At 50.1% G+C, this 22,903-nt stretch overlaps 1 protein-coding gene across 6 annotated transcripts in view; it reads right to left on the reverse strand.

Annotated features, from left to right (window-relative positions):
• Positions 1–22,903, reverse strand: part of KDM2B (lysine demethylase 2B) — a 107,196-nt gene that overhangs the window by 44,859 nt on the left and 39,434 nt on the right. For all 6 annotated transcript variants that reach the window (XM_072953499.1, XM_072953496.1, XM_072953497.1 and 3 more), the window contains 3 exons: positions 17,483–17,598; positions 11,781–11,907; positions 9,220–9,701 (listed from right to left, as the gene is read on the reverse strand). In XM_072953499.1, coding sequence (XP_072809600.1) covers positions 9,220–9,701; positions 11,781–11,907; positions 17,483–17,598 — 725 coding nt within the window. The remainder of the gene's footprint in view (positions 1–9,219; positions 9,702–11,780; positions 11,908–17,482; positions 17,599–22,903) is intronic.

Here is a 22,903-nt window from a genome sequence, read left to right on the forward strand (position 1 = left end):
AGCCCACAGTAGAGGGGATGTCTCTCAAGGGGGCTGGAGGCCAGACTTAACCCAGCGAAAGGCTGGGAGCTCTCTGCAGAGTCAATGCCTGCCCCCTCCAACTAACCCACACGCTCAACAGAAACCAAGTCATCAGGGTTCCCCAGGGTCTGCAAAACACACAACATCCCCGCCTACAAAAATAGTTTTTAAAAGCCAATCACACCCCTCCCTACCACTTCCCTGAATGGACTGCTCACTCATACTTACGACACCAAACACCTGTCCGGAGCACCACAGACTCTCACGGACACAACCTTATTTAATCTTCACCAAGTCCCCAGGGAGGCGGCTGGGCTGTGGCCCTACAGATACATGCTAATGTACACAAATTCAACTATGTACTCAGAGAAACAAACACCCAAAACCAATTCTTGACTCCTGCACGCCCTGACTCTGTTCTTCCATCATCAGCAAGCCGTATGTATTCTTACCCTGGTGTGTAAAGACGTGTCATTGTTTTTGCATCGTAGGCCCTGAACACAAGCAGACACTCAATCTGGTTTGACCAAGCATGGAGTCGACTGGCCAGATGAAGGCAGAAAGATAGGCTTTGATGGGCATACTGCCAGGCTGTGTGAGGGTCTCTCATACGGCACTGTGGGTTCACTCCTTTGTGGGTGTTTGAAGGCTAATTCTGACTCTACCAGATTTTGGCCTTGTGTGCAGAGAACTTTAGAACCTCATCAACGTGTCAGATGCCACTCGACTGAACTACCCCTAACTTACAGGTGAGGCAACCAAGGCTCAGAAAGGCTCAAAGACCTTGGATGCCGGCCCCAGACCAAGAGGGCAGAGCCTGAACCCTGCTCTCTGGCACCAGACCTCCTGCCCCATGACTGTGTTACCCATGGGTTTTTTGGCTGCATCCACAGTGTGACATTAAAAAAATTTTTTAGGGATGGACAGAGATCCGTTACTGGCTGATACTGACCTCAACAATTCAACCATTAATTTTTGGATTGCAGAAAAACATTCCTGCAGAGACATTTCAGAACAGATTATGCAGCTCAGCAGCACTTAATAGGAAGAGCAGAAGAGTTTAAAAGATGAATGTAGGTGAAGACTGTTTTAATTCAGTTTCCCTAAACTACTTCACCAGAAAGAATCCAACTCACTTCTGATTGACTCTCTTTATTGCCCTATTTTTCTGGTCATCATTTGGTTGCCCGATTTTTCAGAATGTGCCTATTTACCTCCAACCCATCGGAAGAACTCCCACCTCTCCCCAGGGGAGGTGGCCAACAGCAGGGTGGTCAAAGGTTTGGAGTCAGGGGCCGCCTGGGTTTAATTCTCAGCATGTACAGCTTTTTCCAGTCCCAGAGTCGATGTCAATGATTTGTAAATGCTGTTTATATAATGTCTTGGTTCACTGCTGTATCCCCAGCCTCGCACAATGACTAACCTATGGTAAGCTTCAGTAAATAACATACATACATACATACATAAAGGCAAGCCACAAGGGGCTTTCTACAAAATGCCTGACCTGTACACCTCAAATCTGTCACGGTCGACAAAAACAAATTTTGAGAGACTGTCACAGCCAGGAGGAGAAAGGACAACAGGTAAAAACTGAGGAAATGTAAATAAAGACTCTAGTTAATAATAACATGTCAATGTTGGTTCATTAATCATCACAAATGCACTATATTAATGCAGGATGTTCGCAACAGGGGAAACAGCGTGGCGGGTATATGGAAACTCTCCATATCATCTGCGGAATTTTTCTGAAAATCTAAAACATAAAGTCTATTAATAAAAAAAAATTTTAAGATGCCAATCAGACAGTAGTAACGGTTACAATAAAAGAAAACAGGATTCTTATGGTGCCAATTTTTCTGACACATATGCAGTATATTTAAAAAGAACTACAACAGAAAGGACACAAGCACACAGAAGTGATTCAGCTCAGCTGTGGACTTCCCGTAGCGCGGCGACCAAAGGCTGGGGGCAGTGGGAACCACCGTGTCTGGGAGGCGGGGTTTGGCACCACCCACACTGCTTACAATTGCCAGTTCCTGAGAGCAGATAAAGCTGAACGGTTGAGCATGTACTTAGCATACTGGAAGCCCTGGCTCAACCCCTAGTCCCTCCATTAAAAAAAAATTAAACTAAAAAACTTAATTACCACCCACCCCAAAAAAGACTGATTAAAAAATTAATTAATTAATTAATTAATTAATTATTTTATTTTAAATTTAAAAGTAGAATGGACAGTTCCTGATGATAAAAAGCAAACCCATTTTTCATCATTTTCATTTAATTGTTTTTACATGCACTGCAGTCATTGTACCCCTTAGAACTCGCACCTGAGTGAGTCATTTCCACAGCCCTCTCCCCATTTGGTCCACCACTCAGGGTAGATGGGACTGACTAGGTGTGGGGTAACTAAACGTCAGGAGTGCGGGCACCACGCGTTCTGTTGAACCAATGTATGAGAGTAAGACATATTGAGCGCTTGCTCTGTGCCGGACACCGTAATGTTCATAATGTACCAATATTAATTATGAACCAATGTTAATATTCCATATCCACTCTCTCATCTAATCCTCTTACCACCCTGTGGAGTGAACTATCATTTCCACGGTACAGATGAGAGATCAGAGCTTGGGGGTAAAAGGAACAGTCCAAGACCACCAGAGCTTGGGGGAACAGTCTAAAAGGACAAGTACTGTGTGATTCCACTTTGTATGTGGTACCTAAAAGAATAAATTCATGCCCGCAGAAAACAGAAGCGCGGCTTCCAGGGGCTGGGGGAGGGGAGTTCGTGTTTCATGGATACAGAGTTTTAGTTTGGAAAGATGATAAAGTTCTGGAGATGGATGGTGGTGATGGCTGCACAACAATGTAAATGTCTTAATACCACCGAACTGTACACTTAAAAATGATAAATTTTATATTATGTACATTTTACCACAATTTTAAAAAAGCAGAGGATGGAGTAGGGCAAAGCAATCCCTCCCTCGGGGATAGATTCAGAGGTTCTAGAAAGCTCAGGCTGGGGACACAGTACCTCACTAGCTAAACTTCTGCCATTACTCCTGGGGCAACACTAGCTCTAGAGCCAGAAGACCTGGGTTCGGGTTTGGAGCTCGCAAACTGTGTGGGTGGGTAAGCCGCTTCGTCCGAGCGCGCCGCCTAGGGGTAGAACGGTGACATCTACACCCTGATTACATGCGGGGAAGCTGGATGTGATTTTACAAAGTTCTCAGGAGCATTTGTACCGCGTGTGCTCTGGACGTTAAAATAACCCTATCTGTGGGGGAGGGCTGGTTCTTCCCATTTCACAAAAGCAGACAGTAAGGTTCTGAGAGGTTCAGTGGCATAGTTCAAGGTCACACGGCCAGGAGGTGGTGGAACCTGGCATTGACCCAGTCCACCTGACTACAAGCCTGAGGAGTAACACTGAGTGAATAAAGCCTCAGGAAACCAGGCCAGCAACCTTGGGAGCTGATTTCTACCCCGTTATTGAAAAATAAGAGACAATCTGGGCTCAGTTACCATTTGACCAACAGATACAGAAGTGAACCATCCTCACCTGTTCTTGCAAATAAGAGGCAGAATTCGGCCACAGACTCCTTCATGAATCCTTTTCTCAAACTTTCCCCCAGTCACAGAAGAGGCACACATGACCCCAGTGGGCCTGCCTAAACACAGCATTTTGTTGACATTTCATGGTTCTTAATAACCTGCATGAATTTCACACCTTCCTCCACAAAACATCAGGGTTTGTTTTTTCTAAAAATAATGTTTCCTACCCCCTCAAAACAATCTTTTTTTTTTAAAAAAAAAAAGGCTTTTCAAGAAGCTGCTCCATGTTTCTCCAAAGCTTTTATATACATATACATATACATATACACATATAAACATACACACACACACACACACACACACATATCTACACATACATATCTCACCATACGGTTGGGGAGCAGGGGACTTCCAGAGGATTTTCTGCCCCCTTATCTCTAGCTAAGGGGTGACATACTCAAAGGCCTCCAAGAACCAAGCAAGTAAAGTGAAACATACAAAGAGTCTAGAGCAACAGAGTGAGTGGTGAGGCCAAACTAGAGACCACACGCCCTGTTTAAAGAGGGCAAGTGCCACTCAGTTTCAACCCAGTGACCTCCCAGGGGAATGAAAGCCCCAGCAGAGCTCAGATGTTTCAGAAGAAATCCAAGATCCAGAGTCTTATTTGAAATCTCTCCAATTTCAAATGTTGGCAACCAATGGAAATGTAAAAACAAAAAGCACTGTGAGCTAAATATACCTGTGGGCCGGTTCGGGCCACGGGTGACCAGTTTACAAACGCTGCTCCACATGTGACTGAAAATAATGCCCATTCGCCTTGGTTTGCTTTGAGTTTCCTTATGAATTGTCTCAAGATTTCCTGTCATTTAAACATCAGAGCTGGAGTCAGTAACTCACAAGAATTGAGGTGAGGCCTCTTTACAGGAAAAGTCTGGTTACAAAAGCTACTACTGAAGGTATAAGTATTATTAATAATTAATACATAATGATAGATAATAATTAAAATTAATAGGGACCTCCCCAAGCATCCCTGATCTCACACACACTTCCTGAAGGACGCAGAGCTCCTCTCCCTATGTGGCCGTCAGTGGCCACCAGGGGGCGCTCTGGGCTCTGTCCCTCAGGGAGGTACTTTCATTTGTATGTGACAGGCTGCGGGCAGAGATTATTCTAATTGGAGATTTTCTCTCTGAGAAATAAATTGTGCTGAGGGGAATCATGTCACTGGCTTCCCTGGGCTCTGCCAGAATTTACACACTCCCTGGGGCTCCTGGAAGCAGAGACTAGGAAACTGCCTGTACCAGCCCAGCGTTCTTCGGAGTACACCCTCCGAGCCTTCTGAGTAGGGAAGCCCAGGGCAGGCTTTCTACAAGAGAAAGACTGGGGCCGCCAGGCCCTTTCTGCGGGAAGCTGCCCTGCTTTTGACCTAACAAGATAACCACAGACAATGGATGCGCTGGGCCTCTGCTCCCCCTTACACCGGATTCTCTCAAACAGCTTAATTAGTTAACAAAGGGTTCAGGGCCCACTGCTCCCCAGGATGGGGCGTTAATACTCAGAAACTCCATCTATAACTGGGACTAAAAATACCAACACTGTGCCAATCAAGCAGAGGCATCAGGAAAGAGTCACCAAGCACAGCCCGTAGAGGGGGAGTAACCCGCATGGAGCGGCTCCGGCTGCTGTTCCGGGGACCCAGCAGTCTCTCAGGAGGGTCCCTCCCACCTGCGTCAACGCACCTTGGGTCTCTACTCCAGCCCAGCCACCTTGTGCCTGCCCATAAAAACCTATCTGTACTGGGATGAATTTTGTTTGTCAAAAAGATATGCTCAAGTCCTGGTACCTGTGAATATGACCTTACTTAGATTTTTCCAGGTCTTTGCACATGTAATTAACTAAGGATCTTGAGATGAAATAATCCTGGATTTAGAGGAGGGCCCTAAATCCAATGACTGGTGTCTTTGTAAGAGAAAAGAGAGGGGGATTTGAACAGAGACACAAAGAAGAAGGCCATGGGAAGACAGAAGCAGAGACTGGAGTGAGCCCTCAAGCCAAAGAACACCAGAAACCACGAGAAGCTGGAAGAGCAAGGAAGCTGCCTCCCCTAGGGCCTTCCCAGGAGGCACAGTCCCGCCAACACCTTGATTTCCAACTTCTGGCCTCTGGAATAGAGAATAAGTTAGAGAATAAATTTCTGTTGTTTGGGGCCACCTAGTTTGTGGTCATTCATCATGGCAACTACGGGAAACTCACACACCACACCTGCCACAGTGCATCATGGTTAAAAACTTATTAGCTGCATGATTTGGGCAAGTCACCAGATTTCTGCATCTCAGTTTCCCATCTAAGAAATGGGATAATAGTAGTCCCCACTTTGCCAAGGTGTGATGAGGATCATAATGCCCGGAAGGTATTTGGTACATGGAAAATGCTCAACAAATGTTAGCCAATCCCTTTTGGCTTATGCCATATTTCTCATTGGGATACACTGTCCCCATCGTCTGTATGCAGAATTCTAAGCACAGGGGAAATTGTTAAAGTTTATTTAGTTGGAAAGGCAGTTTAACACCTGATTTAGCTGCATAATTAAAATTAGTGGCGATTAAAATGTGATTCAGGGTGGGAAAAAAGTGCGACTCAGGGACCCAGAAGTTAATTTTAGGCCAAAAAGAACCCTGAATAGCATGGATCAGCTCATCCATTTTTCAGGTCTAGGGTTTGCACAGGCATCTAGAACTCAGATCTCAGGCCCCTCATTGTTCTCCTTTGCTCTCCTGAGGCGGTACCAGCAGCCAACTCAGAATACACACGGCTTGTTTTGCGATCACATTGGGAGTTCCTCATTTGAGAGGCCCATCTCATTCATCCCTGTATCAACTCTCTATCTCTCACAGCCCAGCAAAAACACCAAACTCAGGGCTCGGTATTACACACAGCCTCCAGAAGAAGAGCCTCAGCAATTACTGGAGGCCTGACTCCACCCCTGGCCGGGCTGAATGTGGTTGTGCCGTTTTCTGTGCTCTGGGTCATCTTCAGGGTGTGAGCAAGGCCAGGCTGCAGCCCTCCCACTGGATTCCCGCCTTTTGGCTCCTCTGAAGCAGGTGGGTGTGATGATTCTAAAAAGAGCTGCAAGTCTGGGCTCTACACCTCACTGCTTTACAAAACAGCCACACCCAGGAGGGGCAACTTCGATGAGCAGGTGTGTTCCAGGGTCGGAATTTGATGACCCCCAAGAGAGGAAAGCTGTACACATCATCCTTTCATGGTCATGGGGTGTCAGAGGCTCTCATGCTTGACCCTAAATGGGCCTGTTTTCACTCCACGGTGTCTGAAATGATAATATTAATACCAGCTCCAGCTCACTGAGCACTTAACGCCCTCTGCTAAGGGCTAAGCCTTGCTAAGTTTGATGAGGCATGATTCTTAATATCCCTCTTTTACTGCATTCCCCCAGAGTATTCAGCTAGTTAATGGATGGCAGGGGATTCAGCCTGACTTCAGAAACTTTAGTCTTAAAAGATAACATCTATTTGGGTGATGAACTCTTAATTTAGAATTATTTTCCTTCTTATTTGGATTTTGATGGAAGAACAATACAGCTGATCTCCTTTTTTGTGTCTAAAAAAAAAAAGGTAACACCTGAAAGCAATGGCCCCTCAGTGTCTCTGTGCCCCCCACTTCTATGCAATCCCATAATTCTATGCAGTCCCATATCAAAGTAAAAAGGATTTCCACAAGCAAAGAACACCATTTCCTCTTCAGATGAATGAATGTGTTTTTAACTCATTTAAACATTTTTGGAACCCAATGCTATTAGTGATTTTATCATTGATGAAAATATCTTTTTACTTTATAGGAACTTGGAAGGAAAAAGTAGCCACATGAAGGAACACTAAGGTTTCCTTTAGGAAACCCCAAACCCAAAACTGCATGCCACAAGATTTAGGGGTTCTTAATCTAGGGGCCCAGAACAGGCTCAGGAATCCAAGACCCCCTGATACCACACACAAAATTTTGTGTGTATAAGCATATTTTCACAAGATTCTCAAGAGAGATCAGCAACCTCCAAAAAAGTCAAGAATCAATGAAAAAGACCTACTTGTAAGTAAAGATTTGCTATGTAGGGATATTCACCAGAGTTCTTTTACCTGGCAATTTCCCAGAGTTATAAAATTGTAATTCCATGGCACCTACAGGGGATGCACCTGCTTGCTACACAGTGAGAGACACCTGGATCAATGAGCCTGCACACCAGCTCCTTCTGCAGTTGGCACCTGCTAGACTTCCTGATTGGGCCCAAGCTCTCACCACCACTAGACCCCAGGAGTTCAGCCCCTGATCACTGAGCACCCCAAAGGGCAGAACAATCTTAATACTTCTATATCCCAGGGCCTGACACAATGTGTCCTAAATGAATAAACGTACAAATGAACTAATTAATAAGTCCTGCATTGAGTTTGCAGTCATCTAAGAAGAGACTTGAATTCAGGTTCCAACCCCAGTGGCAGCTGGATTTACTTTAGGATCAGACACTGGAAAGGGAGCCCAATGTCTCAGAGGCCTCACACCAGACAGCCTCACCAACGCTGAGACAGGAGGTAGCTCCGTGTGGTGGAACCCACACAGGAGCTCTGGAGGCTTAGTCCCAGCCCCACTACCTACCTGCTGTGTTACCTCAGGCATGTCCCTTGACCTCTCTGAGCCTACTTCCTCATCAGTTAAATGCAGATAATAAGAGTACCTATCACTTCCCTGGCACGGGTACCTGGCAGATAGTGAGCTTTCAACAATGTTATAATTAATTACTATAGGACAAGGCCTTCCAGTGTAGTTCCCGTTTCCTAAACACACCTCACGTTTGCACTCTGCCTGTAACAGCCTCCCGCATTTGGAGGATTCTTATGCAGTCTCCAAGGTCCAGCTCAGATTCCCTCTGCATAACTGCCCCAGAGCCCTGGCCCCTGGTGTGGCCAATGAGTGTCCCCTCACCACACTCCCATGTCCTGGAGACACACAGCATGCTCAGTGGCACTCAATTCCCCATCTCCTGATTTCTTCACCTGCCTGCTGCCCTGCTGGACAGTGAACTACCTGAGGGCAGAGACCAGGCCTTCCTACTTTCCATTCCACCAGTGGCCAGCACGGCTCGTGCTCAGTGAGACCTTGCTCAATGACTAGGCTCTACCTGGAGACCTCTGAATCCCAGGCGGCCACGCGGTGCGCCTTAGCTGGCCACTCAGAGGACAACCAGGATGTACAACCTGCTCACATAAAAGAGACGCGTGCTCCAGGGGAGCAGCAAGTCTTCCAGACCAGGATGGAGAAGTCCACCCCCAAACCCAGCGACAGTGCTACTGGTGTAATGAAGGCAGTGACCCCTACTACCCTCCAAGCGTCGGATTTTCAACAAGTCCTGAGAAAGAGTTCAGTGTCAACCACGGAGCCAGCTTCCCCCACAAGATCCCCCTGCAGGTCTCAACCGTGGCCTCTACTTGGACACCCCAGAAGGGCTTGCTTAGACCAGAGGCCCCACTCTGCTCACGGATGGTCTGCACCAGGCCGAGCTGAGCTGCCCTCGGGAGCCTGCATGCTGAACAGAAGCTGCCTGGCCCTCCTCTGCTGCCCAGCCCGAGGCGGCCCCCTGCTCACCTTCACCCCCTCCAGGAGTGCCTGGGGGTCCTCGATGCCCTCGGGGACGCACTTCTTGTTCTCCGGGAGGGATTCAAGTTTCTCCACCAGCGCTTTCAGGCCCTTCAGTTCAAACTCAGTCAGATGGGTCCACTTGGCAGAGACCTCAGTGGCGGGAGAGCCGGTGGGCGTCTTGGGATAGTCTGCGGGCATCGTTGTGGACTTCACACTGTCCTCTGACTCGTTTGACAGAGTCCTTTTGAGGAACCGCATGGCAGGGGCTTTGGGCTTCTTCCCAGGGGCCTCCTGGTCCTCAGAGGGGGTGCTGGTGGGCGAGGCAGGGCCATCGGTGGGTGATTTGGGCGTCTTATCTGCACCCTCCTCCTCTTCCTCCTCCTCTTCCTCCTTCTCCTCCTCCTGAGGCTGCTGCTCACAGGACTCCTCCTCCATCTCCAGCCAGGAATCAGATGAGAAGCCGTCTATGCTGGGCTTTCTTGGGGCATCTACAGGGGCAGGGTGGGGGGGTGGGGTCACAAGAAAGACTGAGATGAACGCCCCAAACTCCCTGCTGGAAGTCCCTGGAATCCCCTTTATTCTGCAGATCACGCTTCTTTTGACAATTCTTATGGTGTATATCTCCCTCAGTCTCTAGAAAGGCTGGGGTCAGTCAGACAAGAGCTCGGCTTTTTCCCAGCTGTGTGTACCCAGACAGGTTGCTTCACCTCTCTGAACACATCAGGCACTGTATTTTTCCATGTATAAAAATAAGGCAAAAAGAGCACATATTCTATGATTCCATTCACATGAAATGTCCAGAACAGGAGGAAATCTATAGAGACAGAAAGCAGATTAGTGGTTGCTTAGGGCTGGAGGTATGGGCGTGGGGAGATGGAGGTGGTAACTCAAGGATACAGAGTTCCTTCTGGGATGATGAAAACGTTCTAAAAATTGACTGTGCTGATGTTTGCACGACTCTGGGAATAGACTAAAAACCACTGAATGGTACACATTAAATGGGTGAGTTGTGTGATATGTGAACTATATCCCAAAAATGCTGTTTGAAAAACACAGGCAAAGAATACTTCCCCAAAGGCTGTAGTGAGGATTAAATAAGGCATCACAGGGCCCTCAAGGTAGCACTCGAAAACAAAAACAAAAAAAGGCACATTAGGTGTCTCCCTAACGTTTCCCCTTCTCTTTGGCTGATGGACTAGAGAGGCAGGGGGAAACAGTGGCAAGAAAATTTAATTAAAAAGTGGGCTGAGATTACCCAAACACAGCCTCAAGAGTCCCTTTTGAGCCTGGAATGGAATCAGGAACTTTCTCCTATGGCCCTAAATATCCAAATGAAAGCAGTGATCCTCTGTTTCCTGTCTGCAGACGAACACAAAATCAAGGCCCTGGTTCCCCCAGGAAAGGGTAGCTACCGCAGACACAGAGGTCATCACACTGCTTCAGAATCACTTTCCATCTACCACCTGCTTCAGAAGAGCTGGTTGTAGGGGCTGGTATTTTTCAGTGCCTAAATATCACGTCATTTGACAGGAATGCGACTCACAACAGACCCCCCCCACACCTCCCCCTAGACAGAACCTAATTTCCAGGAGGCGAATGAACATTTCCCATAAAGACTCCAGCAGAAACGTTTGTTCCTGGTCATATGCCAAGCCTGAATCCCCTAAAGTCAAGAGAGGAGTCAAGGGAAGGAAGAGGCTTGCAGTGAGGGAAAAAAATAAGAAAGAATCCAAAAATCTTGGAGATTGCAGGAGAAATTGACTCTAAAAGAGATAGACAGATACATTTTTCTATCCCATGATGAGAGATGCCATGCATGAGGCCCAGCGACTCCAGCATCTGGGAAAACCCCTGAGCAGCAACAGCTCAGAGGCAGAGGGGGAGCACATTCTTCCTACAGATGGTTCTTCGGGGCTGTCACAGCTAGATGCGACTTCAAGGAGGGCGTCTGTGAGTCAAGATTCAAGGACCGAGCCATTCTGGGGTGAGGGGGGCACATCCCTTTAAGTAATGGCAGGAGGGTAGGGCACTGCAGCTGCGGCTATAAACGCTCTCCCCCTCCACCCCCCGCCTCTGTCCAAACCACCCACTGCTCTGCCAAGCTTACATCTCTAGTCCTGGTCATCCCTCCCTCTGGCTTATAGCTGGCCTGGGTTTTGGGGGACTGGCTGCATCTCTTAGGCCTGTTTCTGTATAGATAAAAACCTAACCCTAGTGCAGGAAGAGAAAAATCAGCTGGTGGCCAGAGAGGAATTTAAAAGAACCAGGATTCTTTGCTCTGTGGGGAGCCTGTCTCAGCAGCCATGCCCAAGACTGGCCCCTCCCCACAACTGCTTAGTCAACCAGCAAGACCTGGGGGCCACCAAGATGACTGCCGGGGTCACAGTTTCATTTTCTGGGACTCTGTATTCCAAGTGAGAAGCTGACAAGGAAGGGTCTCTAAGAATCAGCCCAACACTCTGGCTCAAAAGAGTTCCCGGGACCCAGAACTCCCAAAGGCTCCACTGAAAACATTATTTCTGCCCCAGCTGAGTAGTTGAGGCAACCAGGCTCCAAGGCTCACTCACCAATGAGCATTGATTCTCTCTGGTATTCCTGAGTGAGGTGGGACCGCTGGGTCACGCAGTACACGTATCTCTCCAAGACATACCAGCACATCTCATAGTAGAAAGGGTATCGGAATTTGGGCTGCACCTGAAAGCAAAGAGCCAGGGGCAGAGGTCAGTTTCTGGAGGGCAAAGGGGAAAGGAGGGAGAGAATTGCACTGGGTAGCGGGGTGTTCCTGGGGGTGGGAGTTATTTTCATCGTCTTAGCAAGAGCATAAATGGTGTGAGGGAAAAATGGGAGGTGGGCTGGAGAAAGCGCTGCAAGGGACAAGAAACCAGCATGCACAAATGAGGAGGAAGAGCGCGGGAAGAGGTCTACGTGAGAGCGTCATGTGAAAGGTCCCTGAGCTTCGCGCAGGGGAAGCTGTACGGGATCCGCTTTGTGCTTCCGTGAGATGCAGAGACACTGTTGTCCCCTGACCTGCAGATGGAGGGTACGGGTATCTGCGGATACGAGCCCCTGCCTAATTCTAGCTACCGCAGACATGGGCTCCTCACCGTTTTCAAAAATTCTTGAGTAGACTGTTACCCTTCCTTCTCACCTTGAAAAACAGAAACCAAACCCCAAACCTTACCCACTTGCAGAAAGACTGTCAAGCAATCTGCACCCTGTGAGGGAGGTGGCAACAGGCAGACCAATGAGGGTAGAGGGGTGTGGCCTCCTGTCGCCAGGGGCGGGGCCTCAGAGGGGTCCACCTCCTGCTCCTCCCCCACGACACCCGGCACCGCCCAGCCTGGATTTCCACGGAGGATTCCCTCCGACCCAAGTCCCTGGTGTGACCTGGGGCCGCCCTAACACTGAGGGACACATCCCCAGGTCTGGAGCAGGAGTCCAGTTGGAGATCCCCTTCTGGCTGCTTCTTATAGGGAAGCAAGTATAGGTGCAGATAACTTTGTGTCGGAGCTGAAAAAGGCCAGGGGCCCCGGGGGATTCCGATGAGATGGCAGCAAGAGATGGGAAGGAAGCAATACCACCGAAGGCCCTGGAACAGGTGAGCCTTCCAGAAACTGTATCCTGAGTGGGCGAGGGTGGTGGGAGGTGGTCCCTGTCTCCCACTCGGCCCTCTTCTCCAAGGCTCCACATGGCCCAGGTCCACACTCACTCCCGGACTGCTCTTTGTCCGTTCACCAAGGGTGTGTCTGCCTTGAGGGGACTCTGCAGGGGCCAGAGACCCCTCCTCACCTCTCCCGTCCTCCAGAAGCTCAGGGAGTTGGATGTTAAGGAAGTACATTCTCCCACCTGTCTTTGCTGACACCCAGCAGATGGCATGCTACCTCTGTGACAAAGGCCAGTCCACACAGACCTAGGCCCTCCATCTCCCCTAAAATGCTGTTGTCTTGCCCCTTAGTGCCCACCTGGCAAAGGCCCCAACTCTGCCCTCTTGGAGAGTCCCCGCTCCAGTTCCCCATCGCCTTAGGCCCCATTGACTCAGTTCCCAGCTGCGAGGCCCTTTTCCCACACCGGGGGCCCTTCCCTTCTCCCATCTGCGCCCTGGGTCCATTTGATCTCCCTGCCTCTGGTGGATGGTAAGGCTTTGGAATGAGATCCTGGCCGCCGCATGCTTTTGAGCTCCTTGGAGGGATGCATGGAGTTGGAACATCATCAAGCGGTTTCCTTGGCTCCAGCTACTTTCCTGAGAACCCCAGTTTTATTGCTGGGAGAGTACTCATCTTTTTGCAGTCATTGGATCAACGCCCTCCTTTAAAAAGGAGAGAGGCTCTTCAGCCTGAGACAGACCCCCGCCCCCTGTGAAGAGAGGCTGCAGGGTTGGGGGTTCTCAGCCCCACCCCTACTCCACAACAAGGGCGAAGCAATTTTGAAACAAATTGTCAAAACCTACAGAGCGGGCTGAGGGGATAGGCAGGCCCGCTTCTCCTCTGATCCTCACTCACATCTCCTGACTTTAGACTCGATTGGCGAAACTCTGAAATAGCTTTTGACTTTTCAAATTTGGGGAAACTGTCAGAGCCACTCTGCCCCGATGGGCTCCATGGCACCCTGAGACTCTTTCTACATTAGGGGGAAAAAATTTTTTTTTGGCTGTAGTTTAGGAGAGGAAGATATGTCTCCCCTCAGTGTTGCTGAACCCAAGGGAAACCAGCTGGGTGAAAACAAATGCTGATGAAGGAATTCAAATTTTGTCTTTTTTATTTTTATTTTTATTTTTTTTTCCAAGAGAGCACCGCAGGAAACAAAATTTGCAAAGAATTGACTTACAAACGGGTTGTCGCCTTCCACCCTTCGCCTTCAAAAGGTTTCAGCCACATGCCTGGGAACATTAAACACACGATTGCTCAACATTATTTGTTGACAAAGTCGGAGCCTCACCAAATTTGAGTTGTTCACCAAAAGGCAAGGTGGTCAGAAAGCATGCAATGCTCCCAGCCTAGGGGGGTAATCAATCTATCAGCGGGTCTCCAGGGGTCAGTTTGAGTTCCCAAAGGCCCCTTTGGGTGGCACCTGGCCTTAGCCCTTCCTCTTGGAGCTGAGTGACCTCAGGAGATCAAAATCAAAGATGTTTCAGGGGATCTAGGACTCCCAGGTCTCAAGGACTTGAAAAACTAAAATTACAAGGGTGGGTGGAAGTGTCTTAAAATTTGTTTTTCTCCTGGAAAAAAAAAAAAGTCAATGGAAAAAAAAATCCAATGGTAGGGGAAAGGTGAGAGGAAGGGTAAATTATTTGCAATTTCCAAATAGATTCACTGGCTGAGTGGGAATGGGGCGTGCTGGCATTACCTTTCCTGAGAAGGCTGCTTTCACTAGAGCCATTAGGGGAAAAAAAAAAAGATAAATATAAGAGAGACGGCAGTTTAATGATCAATTGGACCATTCCTATCCCTTATCAACCTAACTGGAGTTAAAAATATGTAGTTCTAGTTGCTGAGATGTTATCTTCAAATAATAAACATGCAACACATCCATTCTCTGGTGGAGCTCCTCCACCCCTCTGCCTCTCTTTAAAATGAGAGTGGAAAGACGTAATCTACACAAGGGGGTCGGGAAACAAAACCCCACCAGGCCCAGAACTCCTACACCTGTTCGCGCTTGCCTGATGGGCAGCAAGGTGAAGTCACCTATCTCTAGCCCAGAAAAATTAAAATCATGAGAGCAAGACATGCTTCCTAAACATAGGAGAACACTGGGGTTCCCCTGGTCTTGATGGGGAGGTCCCCCTCCTTGGACCACAAAGGCAAATTATTTTTCTAAAACAAACCCACACCATGGGGCTTAGAAACTGACAGTTTCCTCTGTCCCACCCTCTGCATTTGGTTTCCAAGCAAAGCCATGTTTTAGGACTTGAAAAACTATTTTTAAAATGGCCATAACCTTCTTAAGAAAGCTCGCAGGGATGTAGAGAATAAAGCTGCAGCAAGCTGACAAGGAGCCCTGGCGTTTTATCTGGCTTCCAGTGCTCTCTCCCCAGCATCTTTTGTCTGCCTTGGCTCCTAAGACATAAACAATTGGGCCTTGTGGCCAAGCCCTCTCCAAAGACCAGAAATCAAAGCAGATTAAACAGCCTGCCTGCTGCTGGTTCCAGCCCAGCCTGCTCACTGGCACCCCCCACCCCTCCGCCGCCCATCAACCTGCTTCAGGAAACCAGATGGGGTGCCCACTCAGACAACAGAGACAGTGGGCCTTGGGAGAGGGGGGCTCTGCCGTGCTCAGCTGGATGTGGGCGCAGTATTCACAGCAGCTCAGCGAGGCGCAGGGTTCCGCTCCATTTCCCTCCCTCCCGTCTCCCGCTGAGGGGGGAGGGGAGCTGGGCTCCTAATGGAATGATGGGGCCCAAATCCACTGAGATGTATGATCCAGATTCCCTGGGGGAGGGGGACGGCTGCCAAGATTGTTGCTGAAGCCTTTAGAAATCCCATCCCAACGCCGGCTTTCAGGAATTGCCTGGAAAGTTGTGGGCCTGACTTCTAGAGTTCTCCTTTTCTATCCCACACCTACTCGTCTGTTCACAAACAAACTGGCCCATTCTCCAGGGCTGGCCAAAGAACAGTTGGCCAGAGTCCCAGACAACACTTGACCCAGACTATAAATGACCACTCGCACCCAAATGGCGCCTTTCTCTAGAACACCACGGGGCAACATCCTTCAGACTGGGGCTGGAACTGGCCTCCCCCAGCCCAGGAAAGGAATGGTAGGTTGGCAACTGAAAGGAGAGGCGCGAAAATCCACAAAACAAGACCCAGTCTCTGCAGATCTGGGCATCCCAGCGGCAAACCTGCCCAATCTGAAGATGTGCATTCGCCCTTGTTAACACACCTGCCCAAAGTGGTCCTCAGGAAACCCTTGGACAAGGCCCCTCAGCATCAGGACTATCGAAAAGGTCAGATGCACACACAGTGGCTAAGACTTTGACTCATGTATGTGATTCCATATAGACCAAGGCCTGAAAACAAGACCAAGAAAGGCGGGGAGCCTGGGCACAGAGCATCTGCTTCTGTGAGATGTCTCCTTAGGGCCCGGTGATGGCAACGCCTCTTCTGGGTCCAAAAAGTCACCTCTGAGGCAAAGCCCAAGAAGCCAGGGTGTGGTCTATCCACACAACGGAATATGATTAAGCCACCAACAGGAACGAAGCACTGACAAATGCCACAACGAAAGAAGCCACACACAGAAGGACATGCGTTACACAGTTCCATTTACATAAAATATCCAGAATGGGCAAATCCATAGATCGGTGACTGCCAGAGGCTGGGGGTGGGGGGACCTGGAAGTGACTGCTAATGAGTACAGGGTTTCTTTTTAGGGTGATGAGAATGTCTTAGAATTAGAAATGATGGCTGAATAACATTGTGAATGCGCTATACATGCCACTGAATACACTGTGTGTGCATGGATTATAGCTCAGTTAGAAAAAAGAAAAGAAATACTTGAATAAAAGTAAGAAAAAAATAAGTAGTAGACCCTTTTTGCCCCGTTTCCCACCCCCAGACCTGTCTCAAATGCCTGGGGACATGGGGTCAAGTTCCAGCATGCAAGAGAGGGTGGCATGTACCAAGCAGCCGGTGCTTTTCAGAGGAGACTCATGGAACGGAGCAGAGCAGGGGGCCCACATCAGGTGTCTGAGCCTCAGCCCCCATCCCTGGTTGGGCATGGGGGAGACCTGGTGTCTAAGAAATTGTCCAGGGGAAAGGGCACCCCCCCAGCCACAAGCAGACACTGAGATGGAGCTCAGAGACAGTACGTGGGGGACTCACAGAAACTGGCTTCCTCGGGGTTCTACATCATGTTAGCGTCCCCAGGGGACACATGGTCAAGACCCGACCTACGTTCCATGGTCTCAGCCCCCTTCGAAACCACAACAATCACTGTGAAACACCCCCGACTCCTTTGCATCCCTTTCTGCATGTGGGAAGAAGGAAGAGGCAGGGTTCCTGATATCTCACGGTGCTTTCTCAAGTGATACTTCCTCTTCACAAGGGGCTTTTGGCTGACACCGGCCTGGAGGTGAACAGAAACTCCCAGGGCTCCGGGTGGGGCTCGGCGGACACCCCCTGCCCTGCTGAACCAGGACCAAGGCCCAGCTAGAGGCAGGGAGCAAGAGGGATGAGGGGAGCAGGAAGGACTTGGGAACCACCTCTCCGCACACCCCGAGCAACAGGCAGAGCTCGGGGGCCGGGCGCGGCCAGGAGGGGAAAGGAAGCCGCCTTACCCGTGTCCTGTCCTCGATCTCGTAGATGCGCAGCTGCATGGGCACGTTGAAGCTGTGCAGGATGTTTCCACCGAAGACCAGAGAGTCTACGGGGGTGTAGACGGCGTGGATCCAGCCTGGGGTGGGGAGGGCACAGACAGGGTCAGCCGCTGGCACCTTTGGGGCCCCTCACTAGGCCTGCAGGCAGGAGGGCATGAGAGGCCAGGGTGAGCACCCAGGGCCAAAGTAAGGATGCTCAGGCTGTCTGATGCAGAAAGCCTAGTTCCTGGCTGGCCTAGAGGACCCAGACCTGCAGCCCCACTGGACTGCTGCAGGCCGTGACCCCTGGCTAGCTCACATAGGTTGGTGGGCGGCTGCAGACCAGCTCCCTTGTCCTGAAGACAGAGCTGGCTACAGCAACCAACAGAAAGGCAGGCCCTATCTCCACCCCTGCTGGCCAGGGAACTGGAAGCCTCGCACTCAGGCTACCCATACATCCTCAAACTTTTTTCTCACCATCCCAGTGACTGTCTGTCTCAGGAAGGGCTCACAAAGGATTGCTCGGGGCTACAACTAAGGAGTGACACTTTGCCAGAGCTGCAGGATGCCTTTCTCTGCCTGAAGCCACCTCCTGCCATCAAAATCCTCCAAGGCTCGTTTCTAGGTGGTCTCCTCAGCCACATGACACCTGCACTCCCACATCAGCTCTGCTTCTGCTCAGCCCTACAGCTGCTGCTGACAAGTCTCTCCTGTTGACTGCAGCTTAACAGCTTGGGGCATGGCTTTTTCATCTCCCTGGGCTCCTAACCCAAAGGCAGGCCCAGCAATCATGAGGAGGATAACTGAGAGCTACCCTGTGCCAGGCACTGGTCTGAGGGCGTTACAGGGCTCATCCATTTAATTCTCACACGGTCCCTAAAAGTACATGCAACATTCATCCCAATGTACAGATGAGAAGACTGAGGCACAGAAAAGTGAAGTCACTTATAATGACTGGAACCCAGGGAGTCGGCCTCCGCTTGGTCCCTGAAGGCTAGAGACCAAGCAAGCCACCTCATTCCCTCAACGAGTAACTAACTAGAACATCTCGGACTGTGGCTCCTGGCTACATAATGGACGGAGCAGAGCTAGGGAACAGGTGGTACTAGAACCCATTCCCATGTGCAGACGCTGAGACCCAGGCTAAGAGAAGGTAAGTCACTTGCTGAATGAAGTCACAGCTGGTAAATGACAGGGCCTCCGTTTTTAACCGCCACGCTGCATCAAAGGCTTAGCACAGGCCTGGGAATCCCAGGAGGCAGGCCTGCCAACACGCAGGGGAGGCAAAAAGAGAAACAAGAAAGATGGAGGCAAAGACAAGGGCAGACAGAGGCAGAGGGACATACAGTGAAAGACAGAAGGTCAGCAGAAGGGAAAGGGGACAGACAGAGGCAACCCAAGATCCTGAGCCCAGGCCCTTGTCCCCCACAGCCCTGAGCCTAATTCATTTGCTTGGAGGAAAATTACAGAGGCCTCCCTGCCCACCCCCAGGCAGAAGCAATTCCAGACTTTCCCCGGTGAGCTGAACACACCAGCCCTGAGTCACAGGCAGCCACGGGTGCCCACGGCTGTCAGGGGCACAGCTGCCTCCTGGGAAGAGAGCTTGGAGGCTGCGTGGCCACTGCTGGCATCCGTGTTGACACTCTGGGCGGCTGGCCCTCCCTGCCTGGGGCGAAAGGTGGAACAGAGCTGGCGGTCCTCGGGGGAGGGCGGGAAAATCCACCAGACAAGAGCTCAGAAACGAAGGCTTACATAACCCGGTTCTGCTGTTTCCTTCCGCATCTCTGGCTCGGGCGCAGCGGAGGGAGCCAGCCGCTCTGCCGGGCAGGTGAGCCCTTGTGGAGTTACCTGGGTGCCTTCCCCGCCGCCTCCCCCGCTCCATGCTGCCTTTAGATCTCACTTTCCACATCTGCTTCAGCCTCTCCGCTGTATACCAGCTGACTTTCTCAACTGTGCAGTTTTTGTTCCTACCCAGCAGAACTACGCTATTATTGCTGTTGTCACCACCACCAGCATTATTTAAGCAACATTTCCTAGGACCGGGACCTAGGACAGCCGGGTTCAGGCAGATGCTCGTGGTAGGGGGAAGCCTGAACGGGGCAAGGAATCTGGGCCCCGCTCCTATGCTCCTCGCATGCCCACCTACCGCCCAGAGGCCTGGGTCTGAGACTGTCCCCAGTGCTGCCTCACCGTGTGGCCTAGGACACTCAACTGCCCCTCTCCTGGCCTCCATGTGCCCGTGAGAAATGAGGGAGACCACTGCTTCCCTCGTGAGCAAGAACCCAATCCGTGTGAGCAACTGCCCTTGACATCCGTGATGGTCTCATCCATCATGAGGGCTTTGGAAAGAATGGTACCCATGTGAATCAGTATTTATCAGCCCTGGACTCTCCCTTCTGGAAATGCAGGTACACCTGACTTACATCTGTTACTCTTATGTGAAAGGTGCCGTTGCAAGCAGAGGGACAGGGAATCTGTACTCCCAGATATTCTCAGCTTCCATCCACTCTCCTCTCCTCCTAAAGCCAGTGCCTCACAGGTGGGTCAGGCAGCCTCGCCTGGATTAGAGTCACTGCCGAGCCCCTTCCACCAGCCACCCTCACATCTGCTCCATCACTAAATGCCTGCCTCTGAAAGAACCAGGGAGTGGAAATAACAGCGTTCATAAGCCCTATCTGAACCCACCCTCCCGATGGCATCTCGTTCACTGCACCCCAGGAAGCACGAGAGAGCAGATGTCCCCAGACTGGTGACTGCGCTGGGGAGGCTGGCATCTGCCTCCTGCTTCCAGGCCAGAGTCTTCATCAGTATGAAGACAATAAGAGACCACTGAGGCCAAGCAGCAAGGGACAGATCCAGTCATGGAAGGAAGGCAGGCGACCCACAAAACCTACTGACAGATGTTCTCTGAAACCTGAGGGGGCCAAGAAGGTCAGCCTGAAGGATGCTGGGCTCCACCATCCTGGCTGCTACCTCGCACTCAGGATGGATCTGTCTCAGGCCTCCCTAGCACCTTTCACACTGCCAAGTGGACCCTTAAGAAAGTTTGTTAAATGAGCACATAATGCTCCCAAAGTCACACAGCTGAGAAGGGGGACCAGATCTCAAGTGTGCTGACTCCCAGGCTGAATCAGGTGGGCTCTGAAACTAGACACACCTGGGTTTCCACTCTGCCCTGTCACTTTTCCTTTTTTTATTACCCTGTCACTTATTAACTGTATGACCTTGGACTAGTTTGTTCACCTCTCTGGGATTCAGGAACCTTCATTTAAAAGGGAGGAGAGGGGGTTCCTTTACATGCTTACAAGAGAAGATAATGGACATAAAATGTTCATTGCTCAGTAATGCAAGTTCTTACTACTATTAATGACAGCTCTCCTGAGCTGGTGAAGCCAGCATGGGAATTGACCATAGGTCAGGTCAAGGGAAGAAAAAAGATGTCACCAGGTCCACTGACTGAGTTCCGACTCCAGCTTTCCTTACTCCTAAGGATCAGACAGAGACTTGGTGATTCCCAGGCCCCTCCTAACCCTGGCTCTGCGTGGCCTGGGGAGGCCACTGTATTCCCACCTCCTTTGCTGTCGAGAGCTGGCCACCTCAGCAGGACAAACCCAAGCCTCTTTCTCCAGGTCATCTAACTCCTCAATCACCTTCAACAGTCTTTCTCTTCCAGGCAGCTTTCCTGGACTACCCAGGAATGAGGCCTGAAGAACCATCACCCAGGAAGCAGTGAGCACCCAAGGCACAAGAAGAAAAAGATAAACTGCATCTCACAAAGATATTGTGACATTTAATGTCTCCCTGTCTCATCGGCATCCGTGAGCTGTCACAGAGCCGATGTGGAGGCTTGAGGCCAGCATAAGATAGGACACATGTCTACAATCACACTGTGGGGGTGAAAACCCAGGTCAGAGGTGGGAATGCCAGAATTAGACCCTCCACTTCCCATTCTGAAAAGCTCCCAGCAGGGGGCTAGATTCCTCAAGGCTTCCTCCCCAAAAGCCACATCCCAACTAGCACAAATCTCAAATGTGCATCTGGTTCAGAGGGTGTGACACTGGCAGGAATCCCATTACCCATGAGGACCCAAGATGTTCACCTAGTTCAGTGACTCCAAAACACTAGTCCTTTCATTTCCTCTGGTTGGCAACAACATGAGAAAAATGAAGATGGTGTCGATTTTCATAAACTCAAAATTACCAAATTTAAAGTAGTGATGGTCCTTTATTCTGGAATTGCATCCTTCCAACTTTTTCAGTGACAGTATAGTCTTCCTTTGTGAAACATTAGCAAAAGTAGCTGACAGGTGGTGGCTGTTTTTTTTTAAATTAATGCCTATTGTCAGCAAAACTACAACTTAATAACCCTGTATCAGTTCCCAACTTTCCCTCCTCACTGGGTTCATGAAATCAATGTCCAGGAAACACATGTACACCCTGCCCGAGAAGGTGACAAATTCCAACTGTCCCTTTTTTTCTTCCCCAAAATGTAGGAAAAAATTCCTGGTGTCTCACTCAAGACCCTTAGGGCCAGAAGTCTTTGCTGGGGTCCTGCCAGCAGCAGTTCAAATCCTCTTCCTGCCTCCAACAGTCGGTCACACCCCTGCTGTGGCTTAGATGCTGCCTCTTGAGACCTTTCCTAACTTGCTTAAGTCACCAGAATTAACACCCCTCCCATCCCAGGTTGGGGGGCAGGGATGCGCCACTTCCTAGTTCTGCACAAGGTCCTGAGAGAAAGGGCCTGTCCTCCCAGGGACGTTAGGAGGCCTGCGCTCAGGACACAGAGTTGGGAGGGGTCTTGAGGTCCCAGAGTTCAGCCGCACCCTGCCCCCATTGTAGAGATGAGGTAGTTGAGGCACAGAGAGGGGAGAAGACCAGCCCAAAGTCACGGAGACAACAGCAAGGCCAAGAACACTCCAGCGTTCCTTTGACTCCACCAGGGCCAGTCTCCCAACACCTGCAGGGTGGCTGTGAACACACACACTGCAGGCTGCCGCTTCCTTCCCGAGTCCCCATGCCACACTGCCAGGCTGTGCACCATAAACACTGCCCACCGATTACAATTCCTTTGTGTCCCAAGCAGGGGTCCCTCCCCTCTCCAAGCCAAGCAGGTCCAAGGATTGACCTGGGACCCTGACAACAAAGTCACGCCCACTAAACCCCACTACCTCTAAATCCCGAATTTTAATAGTGAAGTCTCTGTCTTCTGCCCAACTTTCTAGAAGAGCCCAGGTGTGCAGGCCCCATCCCCATGCCCTTCAGTGGACACTAGTGCTTGACACCCAGACCCAGGGCCAACTCCAGTCCAACTCTCAGAAACTTAAGTGTGACCAGCTTCTCCAGCCAATGGCTCTTAGTGGCCTCAAAGGATACTCCTCTCCTAAGAGCCAAGCTTCCACTCAGT

Source organism: Vicugna pacos, chromosome 32 (assembly GCF_048564905.1).
Source record: "Vicugna pacos chromosome 32, VicPac4, whole genome shotgun sequence".
Classification (NCBI taxonomy): Eukaryota; Metazoa; Chordata; class Mammalia; order Artiodactyla; family Camelidae; genus Vicugna; species Vicugna pacos.